The 11,598-nt window shown below is 48.5% G+C and overlaps 1 protein-coding gene across 1 annotated transcript; it reads left to right on the forward strand.

Annotated features, from left to right (window-relative positions):
* Window positions 1–2,646: 2,646 nt before the first annotated feature.
* On the forward strand, window positions 2,647–4,346 carry LOC100279570 (uncharacterized). Its single transcript, NM_001152567.1, is given in 2 exon segments — window positions 2,647–2,927; window positions 3,062–4,346. Coding segments are annotated over 2 exon segments (1,044 nt in total). The 5' UTR covers window positions 2,647–2,762; the 3' UTR covers window positions 3,941–4,346.
* Window positions 4,347–11,598: the final 7,252 nt, after the last annotated feature.

Genomic DNA, 11,598 nt, shown 5'->3' on the forward strand with positions numbered 1-11,598 from the left:
GCGAAGGTCGCGGCGGCGCCTGGATCTCGCTCCTGGGAGGAACCCCGTCGGAGAGGAGAGATCCTAGGTGTTGTCTAGGCTCGTTAGGCCGACCTAGACTCCTCTAATCGACATAGAGTCGAAGAGAAGCGGAGAATTTGGGGGATTGAAATACTAAATTAGGGCTAAACTAGAGCTACTCCTAATGCATAAGGTAAAAAAGAGAAATAGACTTGATTTGATCGATTGTTGGGAGTTCAATCGACCGTAGCCTTTCATCTATATAAAGGGGAGGACTGGATCCGCTTCAAATTGTTTCACGAGTTAATTCCACGGTTTTAGGCAACAAATCCTGTGAGAAACTAGGAACCCTAACTGAGGCGCGGACCGTCTGGACCGCGGACGAGGCCGGACCATCCGCTTAAACACCTTGCTACCAATGCTATACTGGCACATCGATCTATTATTTCGACAATAGTAATAAGATGGTTATTATTATGGTCAGCGACAGAGCTGTACTGATGATGGACCTGGACGTGAACGACGACGACGTACGTGAGCACGTAAAACGATACTTTATACGTTTATCTTAAGACAAAAAAAGTAGAGCAAAACTTGGACCTTCTTCCTAGCTAGCTAGCAAGTCCAGTGTCCAGGTTCTCCTCCTCCTAGCTGCTACTAGGTCCTAGTAGCCACCTTCCTCAACGACATGGACACGATAATGCGTTGGAAACCGAGATGCCGGACGCAAAAAAGTCTCTCGCCACATTAATAACTGCTGTTCCTCCCCGGCAGCTGACGGTCCGTCGTCCGTGATGCCACGATAGACTCATATATATATGTGGTGGCCGGCCGGGCCCGGGCCGCAACGGATTGCGGCGCCCCGTGGGTTCACATGTGCGCGAACTGTGTGTCATGGCGTGACGGGGACGTCGCCGCGCGTGTTGTATTGCACCATGGTGCAGAGAGTATACTAGAATTAGGTTATATCCTGGGTGGTAGTAGACTGTGGTGGCCTAGAGGATCCAGTACATGGGAGAGACTACGATCCGTCCCCAGCCCTCGAGGTTTTCTGCGCGACGAAGGTAACGGACGACGCAGTCAATCACGACGAAAACCAGCGTGGAAAACTTACTCTTCCAAGCCAATTTAAACCGATTAAACTCCTCGTATGGGTCAGCTCAACTTGTTAGCCATATACACGCCATCGCAAGCAAGTAGTCGGCCGATCGAGTAACAAGGAACAGGAACAGTTGTACGCCTTGCGGAAACGAAGACAGCAGACAGACGGATTTCCAGGTCCGGTCTCGCAAAATCTTTGTAGAAACCTCTGCACAAGTACTAGAACGCAAAGGTAACGACAAGCCGCGCGCCTGCATGCGACGTGTCAGTCAAAAGAAGAACAGCGCTTCTGCTTACATACGGCGGCCTAATCAATCAAAAACCTCGGCAACAAAGGTGGTCATAAAGAAACGGTGCAAGTACGTACTGATCCTCGCCCCCCGTGCGGCGAGCACTATGAAAGGATGTTTGGTCAGTCAGAATTAGGCAACGGCGGCGGCACGGCGATACGTATATACTACTTACTTGTTGGTAGCTAGTTCGCCGGATTATTCTGATTCCATTAGTTTGGGCCTCCGGAGCTCACCTAGCAAGGAAATTAAGCCGCAGCCATCAGGAGCGACCTTTCCCTCACCTAGACTAGAGCTACCAGCAGTACCACCACATGCGCATGCTCTTCTCTCTCTTTTTTCTTTTCTTTTTTTTGTAAAAAAAAGTTTGTTTAGAAAACAGAAACAGAGAAAGTCTAAAATCTGCCGGATTAATTAGTGCTAACTAAGCTACCACTACCAGGCTCTCGCTCTTCCGACCAGAAAGGCTGGTCAACAAGCTAAAGTCGTCAATTGGTCCCCCCGCCGATCTTTCCTAGGCATGTGTGGTGGTGTATTTTCTTGACTTCCGGAGCCACCGCCACCCAACCTGCAGGCGACCATCGCCGTCATCCTCTCGCGGCTCATCCGCAGGCCGACATGCTATCCGAGGCCAACCAAGGCTTCGCTCACCCGCCTCCGTCCCACCCGACTCGTGACAAATAGGCGTACCAGCACTGAAAAAAAATATTTCAGCAGAGAGGCAGAGGCCACGGCGTCGGCGTCGCCATCACGGTCAGTCACGTCTTCTCCTGCTGGTCCATCGGCAACCTCCAGTGCGCTTCGTCGTCGTCGTCCTCCGACCCCCGCCCCGGGCCCCACCACTCGCCTATTCTTCTAGTAGTTGTAGCAGCAGTATTCCCCCGCCACATTCGCGTGCGCGAATTCCACGGCCCCTTGTTTGTTTATGCGGTCTCTCGTCTCGCCTCAGCTCAGCTGCTGATTCGATCGCCGCGCGACCGGAGAAGAGGACAGGCGCGTGTGCGAGTGATGGCGACGTGCGCTGGGCTGGCACTGGCAGCGCCTCTCTCTCTCTCTCTCTCTCTCTCTCTCTCTCTCTCTCTCTCTCTCTCTCTCTCTCTCTCTCTCTCTCTCTCTCTCTCTCTTCTTCTAGCCGATGAGACCGCCCGGACGGACCATCCTCCTTCGATATTCCCGGCCGGGTCGTCGAGTCCCCCAGTCCCCAGTCCTTATATAAATCACGCCATGTCCCGAGCAATCGCCACTCCAACTCTCAAGCGTCTCTACTCCTCTTCCTCCTCTCTCTACTCTCCAAGTTCTCTTCTCCGTCGACCGCTCTACACGTCTCTTGTCGACCTGGACACCGAGGTGGAAGAAGGAAGCAGTCAGCAGATGGATCCATGGATCAGCAGCCAGCCTTCTCTGAGCCTTGACCTGCGCGTCGGCCTGCCGCCGCTCAGCCTCCACCACCAGGCGCCGGTGGCCGTCGCCTTGCCCAGGCCCAAGCTGCTCGTCGAGGAGAACTTCCTCCTGCCGCCTCCAAAGAAAGAACCAGAGGTACGCATATATACACTACACTCCGATCCTATGTGCGACGCAAGCATGCACCCACCCCACCTGGACTGGACGGAGACGGCGGGCGTGACGACGAGCAAAGACTCTAACGGACTGTCCCCTTGATTTGATCCCAGGTCGCGGCTCTCGAGACGGAGCTGCAGCGGATGGGCGAGGAGAACCGGCGCCTGGCGGAGGCGCTGGCCGAGGTGGCCTCCAAGTACGAGGCGCTGCGGGGGCAGTACACGGAGATGGTGGCCGCGGCGGCCACGGCCTGCGGGAACCACCCGTCGTCCACGTCGGAGGGCGGGTCCGTGTCGCCGTCGCGGAAGCGCAAGAGCGAGAGCACGGACACCGCGCCGCCCGCGCAGCAGCTACTGCACCAGCACTACCCGGCGGTGGCGCCGGACCAGACGGAGTGCACCTCGGGCGAGCCGTGCAAGCGCATCCGGGAGGCGGAGTGCAAGCCCAGGGTGTCGAAGCTGCACGTGCACGCCGACCCGGCCGACCTCAGCCTGGTGGTCAAGGACGGGTACCAGTGGCGCAAGTACGGGCAGAAGGTTACCAAGGACAACCCCTGCCCGCGGGCCTACTTCCGCTGCTCCTTCGCCCCGGCCTGCCCAGTCAAGAAGAAGGTGCAGCGCAGCGCCGACGACCCCACCATCCTGGTCGCCACGTACGAGGGCGACCACAACCACGGCCAGCCCCCGCCACAGGCGCAGGCGCCGCACGACGGCTCCAGCCCTGGCGCCAGCAAGAAGCCGCCGTCGCCGCCGAGGCCGGTCGCCGCCGCTCCGGCGCCGCTCCACCACCAGCAGGTCCAGCAGCACCAGCAGCAGCAGGCGGTTGGCGCGGTGAAATGCGAGCCGCCCGTGGCCGCGGCGGCGTCGGAGCTCATCCGGCGGAACCTCGCGGAGCAGATGGCCATGACGCTGACGCGGGACCCCAGCTTCAAGGCGGCGTTCGTCACCGCGCTGTCCGGCCGGCTCTTCGAGATGTCGCCGACCAAGGACTGACGGAACGGATCGGATGGATTGGGAGATTGGCATCGCAGGAGATTCTGGATCAGATTGTCTTCGAGCGCACGCCGCAATGGTCAACTGCGCAGCGCTGGCTTGGCTGTCAGAGCGAAACAGCGGTAACAGAGCAAGACACGAGGGGTCTGCACTCTGCAGTTGTGCAGGAGGAGGAACAGACACAAGGGGAGGACGGCGCGCGGCCGGACATGGCGTGGAACAGAGATCGTCGTCACCGCCGGCGGGGGTGTGGTCGACGACGCGACATGCGAAACACTACGTGCTAGCTAGCATAGGAAAAAACAACATGAAATCGTACAACCAACCAATCCCTCGCACTGTTTTAGTTGTTAGCTGTAGGCGAAACTGTTCATCCAATTGATCAAATGAAACTTATTTTTTCCCTAGCACTATGTTTCATGAGAATGAGACCAGGAATGAACCAACTTGAGTTTGAAAATTTCCATAGGGGAGTAATAATAACAGAGGTATACTACTGGACTGTGTAGCAGGCGCGACTGAGCTGTGGGCCACCCGCGCATTCGCAAATGTTCCTGAGTAGTAGTTCGCCGAGGATTGGGTTTGAAAAGTAGGCGACCCAGCGGGATGGCGCGGGGCCCAGATGCCAGAGCAGAGTGATCACCGCGGGCTGAAGTTGGCCGTGGCCCACGTGCGACGTTTTGCGTCCGTCGGCGCCGCGCGGGAGGGAAGCTGGGTGGAAACGCAAGGCCGCCGCGGCTGGCGGTGGTGGTGGCCCGGCCCGGCCCGGCCGGTCTCCTGGGCAGAGCTGTGTGGCTTGGCTAGTCAAACACGTGCGGGTCGGTCCGGCGCTCCACTCCACGACTCTGCGTTCCGCCCACGGTGCCGTCGGAGCACCGCAAGCATGCCAATTACCAACCGTCGACCACGGCACCGTTTGCGTTGGCATTCAACAGGTAGCCGTCGTCAGTTCACGGGCAGTCACACCTTTTTCACTAATTAAGACCAGCGAGTCAGTAGCCCATGGCCCAGCCTCTAGAAAGAAACGCCATCACGGGCACCAGAGTGCGGTCGTCTCGTCTTCGTCCAGAGGTCTTTCACGGGAAGGTTCGGAGGTCGCCGCCCGTCGCCATCACCGCACGACTGGCCGGCCACAACGTGGGGCGGTGGACGACCGGACTGCTCCGCCGCCCACCAGCCGCCTCCCCCCGACCCCCGCTTGCTTGCCGATTGACCCGCCAGCCAGGACGCTGCTGTAAGGCTCCGTTTTTTATTTATTATATACATGCATAATAATATTGATTATTACTTACTATCTACTCTGTCGGCCAACCGCGGGCGCCGCAATCCATCACGACGAGGACCACCACCATTATCTACTGCACCAGGCATCACTTGTTTTCTACTCAACCCGTGAAGTCTGGGAAGTTCCGCTTGATTCATCGGGCTGGAAGGAATTGACGCTGTATTGTGGCTGTTATATATGGTGCAGTAGATGATGCGCATATAGTTTTCAACTAAGGGCATCTTTAGTTTTAAGCCTAGGAGGTAAAATTTATTTCGGTGACTGAAGTTTAACATCTATCATGTTTGGTCCCAATCATTAAAATTATTCAGAATGTATTAAATAGCTCACAAGAAGACCAAAATGTCCTTTTACCATTTTCTCACTATTAATATAACTGAAATAAATGAGAAGCAAAATGTGAAATCAATATAATTTAGACAATCTTAAACACCTCTCAGGACACTAGAGACTAAAGCAGTTTAGTCTCGCCGTTCGATAATAGTGACTAAAATGGAGAAACTAATGTTTAGTCTACAACCAAAAGGCTCTAAGCTTAGTGCTTAGTCAGTTAGTCTGGTCTGGTACCTGTCATTTTCTTCGTGCACGTTGTTTGCTTCTTTGGAAAAATCAGTCTACTTCGCTTTTGGATGTATTATGGAACAATCGCGTGGTCGTATACGGAACTACATAGCCTAGTCAAGCGCACGACTGATCTTTTTGAATTCATCATTTTTTAATCAAAATTTTACGTGCACATCCCCCCACTAAAACCACTATCGTGTTTGACCTATGAGTTAGCGCCTTAACCTCTGCCATCAAAGCTACTCGATTTGGTGTCATGACTTACGACACTGAAGTCCAATTTAAACGGCAACATGTAGTTCTCTCGTTGAGACAGACCTGATTTATTTCTCGTCTCTATCCCTCCCTCCCCCAATCCTTCTAACCATTTTTCCAATTTAGACCCTTTTCGGTTAATCCCGTTGCCTATAGATTGGATGGAATTAGAAAAAAAAGAAAAAATTTGACTTGCTTGGGATTTAAACCCACCTAATCTCACTCAATCCACATAGATTGAGAGCTAACCGAACAAGCTCTTATAGATTCAACCTTGAAACCTTTGAGTTGATCCATAGATCATTGAGAGTGAGATATCCTCCCCTCTTTATATATATATATATATATATATATATAGTATATGTATTTAGAGCCCTGGGCTCTATTTAACTACAGAAAGCCCCGACCATCCGTCCGGTTGACCAGGCGCACCATCCGGTCCACCCACTATAATGTTTACGCTTAGTTATACACAAGTTTACGCTCATGTACCATCGTATAAAAACAATCGCTCTATCTGGCCTTCCACGATGGCTGATACTAGGGTTTCAGTGGCGGCGGTTGCACGACATGAGCGAGCGCGACGAAGCCAGCACAACCGCGGCGGACAAGCGTCCCCATAGACGAGATCCATGGTGCAGCGCCGGAAGAGCGTCTCCTCCATGCCGTGCACTGCGGCTCGCGCGCACCGCTGCTCGTGTCGCTCTTCGGCCGCTCGCTCTCCTCAACCGCTTCCACGCGTTGGCACAGCTCCCAGCAATGGCGATGGCGACAGGGTCCATGGCGGCTTGGCGGCTTGACATCGAATCATTGCACAGAGGTGTGTGGCTGTGGATCTGGTGAAAGAAACACCGACGAGGCAGACTCCAAGAGAAAGAGGTCATGTACCAGCGGTGACAAAGTTCCAGCGGCTCCACCGTCTCCCCTTGCTTCTATTGTTGTTTGTAGGTATAGTTCTGCCCACTTCTGGTCCATCTACCGATCATTGAAGCTAGCGTAGCGGATTCTCCTAATTGATGTGAGTTTTGTTAACTAGATATTATACAGTGCTGACGAAGGATCTGTTATCAATTGGGTTCGACCAAGGATGGCCTTCATTCCTGCTGTCGATGTGAGTTTCTGGATGCCATCCCGCACAGTCGCGCATGAATTATTTCTGTTAGCGTTGTGTCAGTATTGTTTTTATGCTTCCTTGAATCGAATAGGAGCGGCGATTTGCATTGTTTCATTCCTTCATTTTGTGGAGGGTTTTTCCAATCGCATATGCGTGTGCCCGTGGCAATTGTATTATAATATAGGCAAACCACTGTTATTTTAATCACTGAGAAAGTTGGGATGTTTTATCAGGACTAGTTGATGATTAGGTTAATCATTACTTGTGATGCTCTAATCCAGCCACGTCTTTGTAGCTAGCACAAGCAAATATAAAGTTGGTTTGGTGTGGCTAGTAGTTGTCCACATCGTCTATTTCTATACCCTGCAACCTGTTTGGTGTCCAATGCTCTCACCGATGCTCATTGATTTGTGCTTGCATTCACTTGTGAATACCTAACTTACTCTCGTGCTCAGATATGTAGTAGTAGTATGGTGCTCTCGTCTTGCTGGCATCGTCCGCGTTATACTGATCCTGTGGGGAAATCTTCTCTAAGTTGCCCACTTGTGTTTTTGATAATCTGACCAGCTGACCAGGGCACCGGCTCGGCTTCAATGAGGTAGACTTGATCTGCACCTGTACCTCCCGTTTCCCTTTGCCTGTTGCTGTTAGGGATTCGACTAGCTCAATGAGAAAAAGTCTTGTCCTCGCGTGTGTTCCTACTGAATTAGCTGACTACGTCTTTGGTGAAAAGTCAATTTTTAGTTGGTCGGTAATGGCCCAGGGGAAAGATCCTAGCTTTATAAACTTGTAGATGCATGTCATGCGGCCATTCCATTTGATTTGCTGACGAACAGCTCTCAACGATAGGATACACTACTGTTCAGTTAGCCATAGGTTGTTTCACTACAGGTATTTTGTAACAAGTCATTCCTTGATACTCATCATTTTGTATATTTCCCTTGTAGTGAATATTCTTGTAGTATACTCCTGCAATTATGTATTCTTTATTTTCTTGTAGTAACCTGTGCTGAAAACTGAGGTGTATAGACAAGATTATGTTCCAAAAGCCTTATATTACAGCTATCCGAATTCTGACACGTTTTTATTCACATGCAATACACTCCTGCAATTGATGCGTTTTGGTGTTATGGTGAAACACAGTTTTGTGTGTATGTACCAACAGCTAAAATGTAAACATGACATTATCATAGTTGAGTACAGGAATAATTATCTCTTATATCTTATTGCAAAATCTGAAACAGTTCTCCTGTAGATGGTTAGCTTGCATTTTACGCTACAATTACCTCAGATCACTTGTTATATCTTACACCAATTTACGAAATTTGTTGATGCGTTTTATGACAACCTCATGCGCTGAGAGATACATTCGGTCTACATTCGTTATTATGAAACAGATGGACGATTTACGTTAAAATTTATACTCATTTACGTTGTTTTGGTTCACGATTTACGCTGAAATCCATTCGAGCTATAACCCGCGCTCAATCGGCCGCACGCGATTTTCACGCCGTAATTCAGGCCTCATTTGCTGTTACGAAACAGGTATACGATTTACGCTAAATTATGTACTCATTTACGCTGTTTTAGCTCACGTTTTATGCTATAATATATTTGAGCCAAAACCCGCGCACGATTGGACGCACGCGATTATTACGCCGTAATTTCGGGACCCATTTACGGTTACGAAACAGATATACGATTTACGCTAAATTTCGTACTCATTTACGCTATTTTGGTTCATGTTTTACGCTAAAATATGTCCGAGTCAGAACCCGATCACGATGGGACGCACGAGATTTTTACGCCGTAATTTTCGGGCAGCATTCGCCGTTTCAAAACAGATCTACGATTTACGCTAAAATTCGTAATCATTTACGCTCTTTTTGTTCACGTTTTACGCTAAAATCTGTCCAAGTCAGAAACCGTGCCCGATGGGACGCACGCTGGTACGGAACGTGGCTATACCTGGCTGGGGCTTCCTGGTACTAATGGAAGCCTAGGGCTTCCATTACCATCACCCTATATATATATATATATATATATATATATATATATATATATATATATATATATATATATATATATATATATATATTGAAGCCCTGGGCTTCCATTAGTACCAGGAAGCCCCAACCCGTACCAGCGTGCATCCTATCGGGCATGGGTTCTTACTCGAACAGATTTTAGCGTAAAACGTGAACCAAAACAGAGTAAATGATTATGAATTTTAGCGTAAATCGTAGATTTCTTTTGAAACGGTGAATGCGGCCCGAAAATTACGGCGTAAAAATCTCGCGCGTCCCATCGTGACCGGGTTCTAACTTGGACAGATTTTACCGTAAAACATGAACCAAAACAGCGTAAATGATTACGGATTTTAGCGTAAATCGTAGATCTGTTTCGAAACGGCGAATGCGGTCCGAAAATTACGGAGTAAAAATCTCGCGCGTCCCATCGTGATCGGGTTCTGACTCGGACAGATTTTAGCGTAAAACATGAACCAAAACAGCGTAAATGAGTATAGAATTTATCGTAAATCCTATATCTATTCGGTAACACTAAGCGAGGCCCAAAATTACGGCGTGAAAATCGTGTGCAGCCGATCGTGCGCGGGTTCTGGCTCGAATGATTTCAGCGTAAAACGTGAGCTAAAACAGCGTAAATGATTAGAAATTTAGTGTAAAATACGCGCACAATCTCACTTCGCAAGAGATTACTGTAAAACACATCAAAAAGTGTCATAAATTTGGCGTAAAACGCAGTAAGACTGTTTTTAATGGAAGCATAAAACACAACAAGAAGCGTCGTAAAATTTAGTTTGAAAATGCATAAATCACGATGGTCTCATAGGGCACTTGTTTTGTTCATAGTTTATCAAAATATAAAGTACAACGATATTTTGCCAATATTGTTGCAATCATACACGATTTATTTAACATGACAAAAAACGAGGAGTTAACCCTGCCTTCGGTACTTCAGACATTTCGAACCATTAGCCTTTAGCTAGTTCGTGGTCCGAAATGAAAGCATCGCTACTCGGCTCTTATCAAAATAGGTCTGTGTAATCCTGTAAAAGCATAAAGACACGTCAGAACAAGCATAAGTACTGGGGGTGCATTGTTCTGAAAGGACCAATTCAAATCATCGTAAAAGCATAATAGGAAGAACAAAAACAATGTAGGATTGGTGGTCTACGTGTTTACAAAGCGGAGCATACGCGCGATCTAGTAATTGGGCGTAATAGCGTATTCAAATTAGCATAAAAATATAAAGTACATCATACACAACCACATCAATTTCTGGATATTAATTAATCCTTTCAGTTGAGAAACGTTTAGGAGTTCCTGGATGGAGACAGTAGGATACCTGTTCTTTTTTTCTTTTCTTTGAAAAATATAGCTATTTGTTGCTCTGACCTCTGCATAATCCAATAGAGGGCGGCGACCATTGCACAACGGTGTCTTGTAGCGTTATTAGACTGTTTCTCGTGTCAGTAAGTCGAGCCCAAGTTACCTACAAGAAAAGGTAAATGCTTTATGACAAGGAGACTGACAAGATGGTTCTTCAAGTGTATTTTGCAGCGAAGTGCATAAAAAATAACCTTGCTTAAAGACCACTTTTAAAGACTACAGCTAAGTGCATATGGCTTCTATTACAAATTCTTGGCGAGGTTCCAATGAAGCATACAATCCATAAAGAGATTACAACGTTGAATCTCTGTCACTACAATAGACCGTTTTCCAATTGAACATTAGATTGGAGTGTAAGATTAAGAAAAAAAAGCTCAAACATGAAGCCATGAACACGTGAACACGTAAAGCAACACAGGCGGTGTTGTCAAGGATGAATGGAGGGGTGACACGGTTCTGGATAACTGCAATATAAGAGATAACTGCAACATCGATATCGGTTAAAATAAGGTCATGATGATTATTTTGTATTTACCATAGTAGTTGTTTGATAACGACGCCTCTCTCTCTGTTATTGCTTTATATTTGGGTTTTTTTAATTGGTTTCCTTAGTTTTGGTGGTGTGCTCACCTATACTCGTAGTCGTGTTTTTCTATAGGATGATCAAAGTGACTGATGAAAGAGGAGAAAGAAACAAAACAATTGGTTTCTTGTTACTTGTAAGTGGTTAAACTGAAATACAAATGGATGTAAGATTAAATGAAAGCTTTAGCTCAGTTACCAGATTATGATTGCAAGCATTTACTCCTTGACATGCCTTCACACTTCATTGACACGGAACTGGATAAACAAATGGCTTCAAAGTTCACTTCCGGTTGGTCTTCATGTCGTACCTGGTCATGGTCTAGCTTCAGCACTTCAATTACATATAGTTTCGTACACAGAGGCAACAAAGATAAAATTGACCCTAGGAAGTTTTTACCTTGGTTGGAAGAAATACTCTTGCCACCGCAAACAAAACCTCTGC

The sequence above is a fragment of the Zea mays genome, chromosome 5 (genome assembly GCF_902167145.1).
Source record: "Zea mays cultivar B73 chromosome 5, Zm-B73-REFERENCE-NAM-5.0, whole genome shotgun sequence".
Lineage (NCBI taxonomy): Eukaryota > Viridiplantae > Streptophyta > Magnoliopsida > Poales > Poaceae > Zea > Zea mays.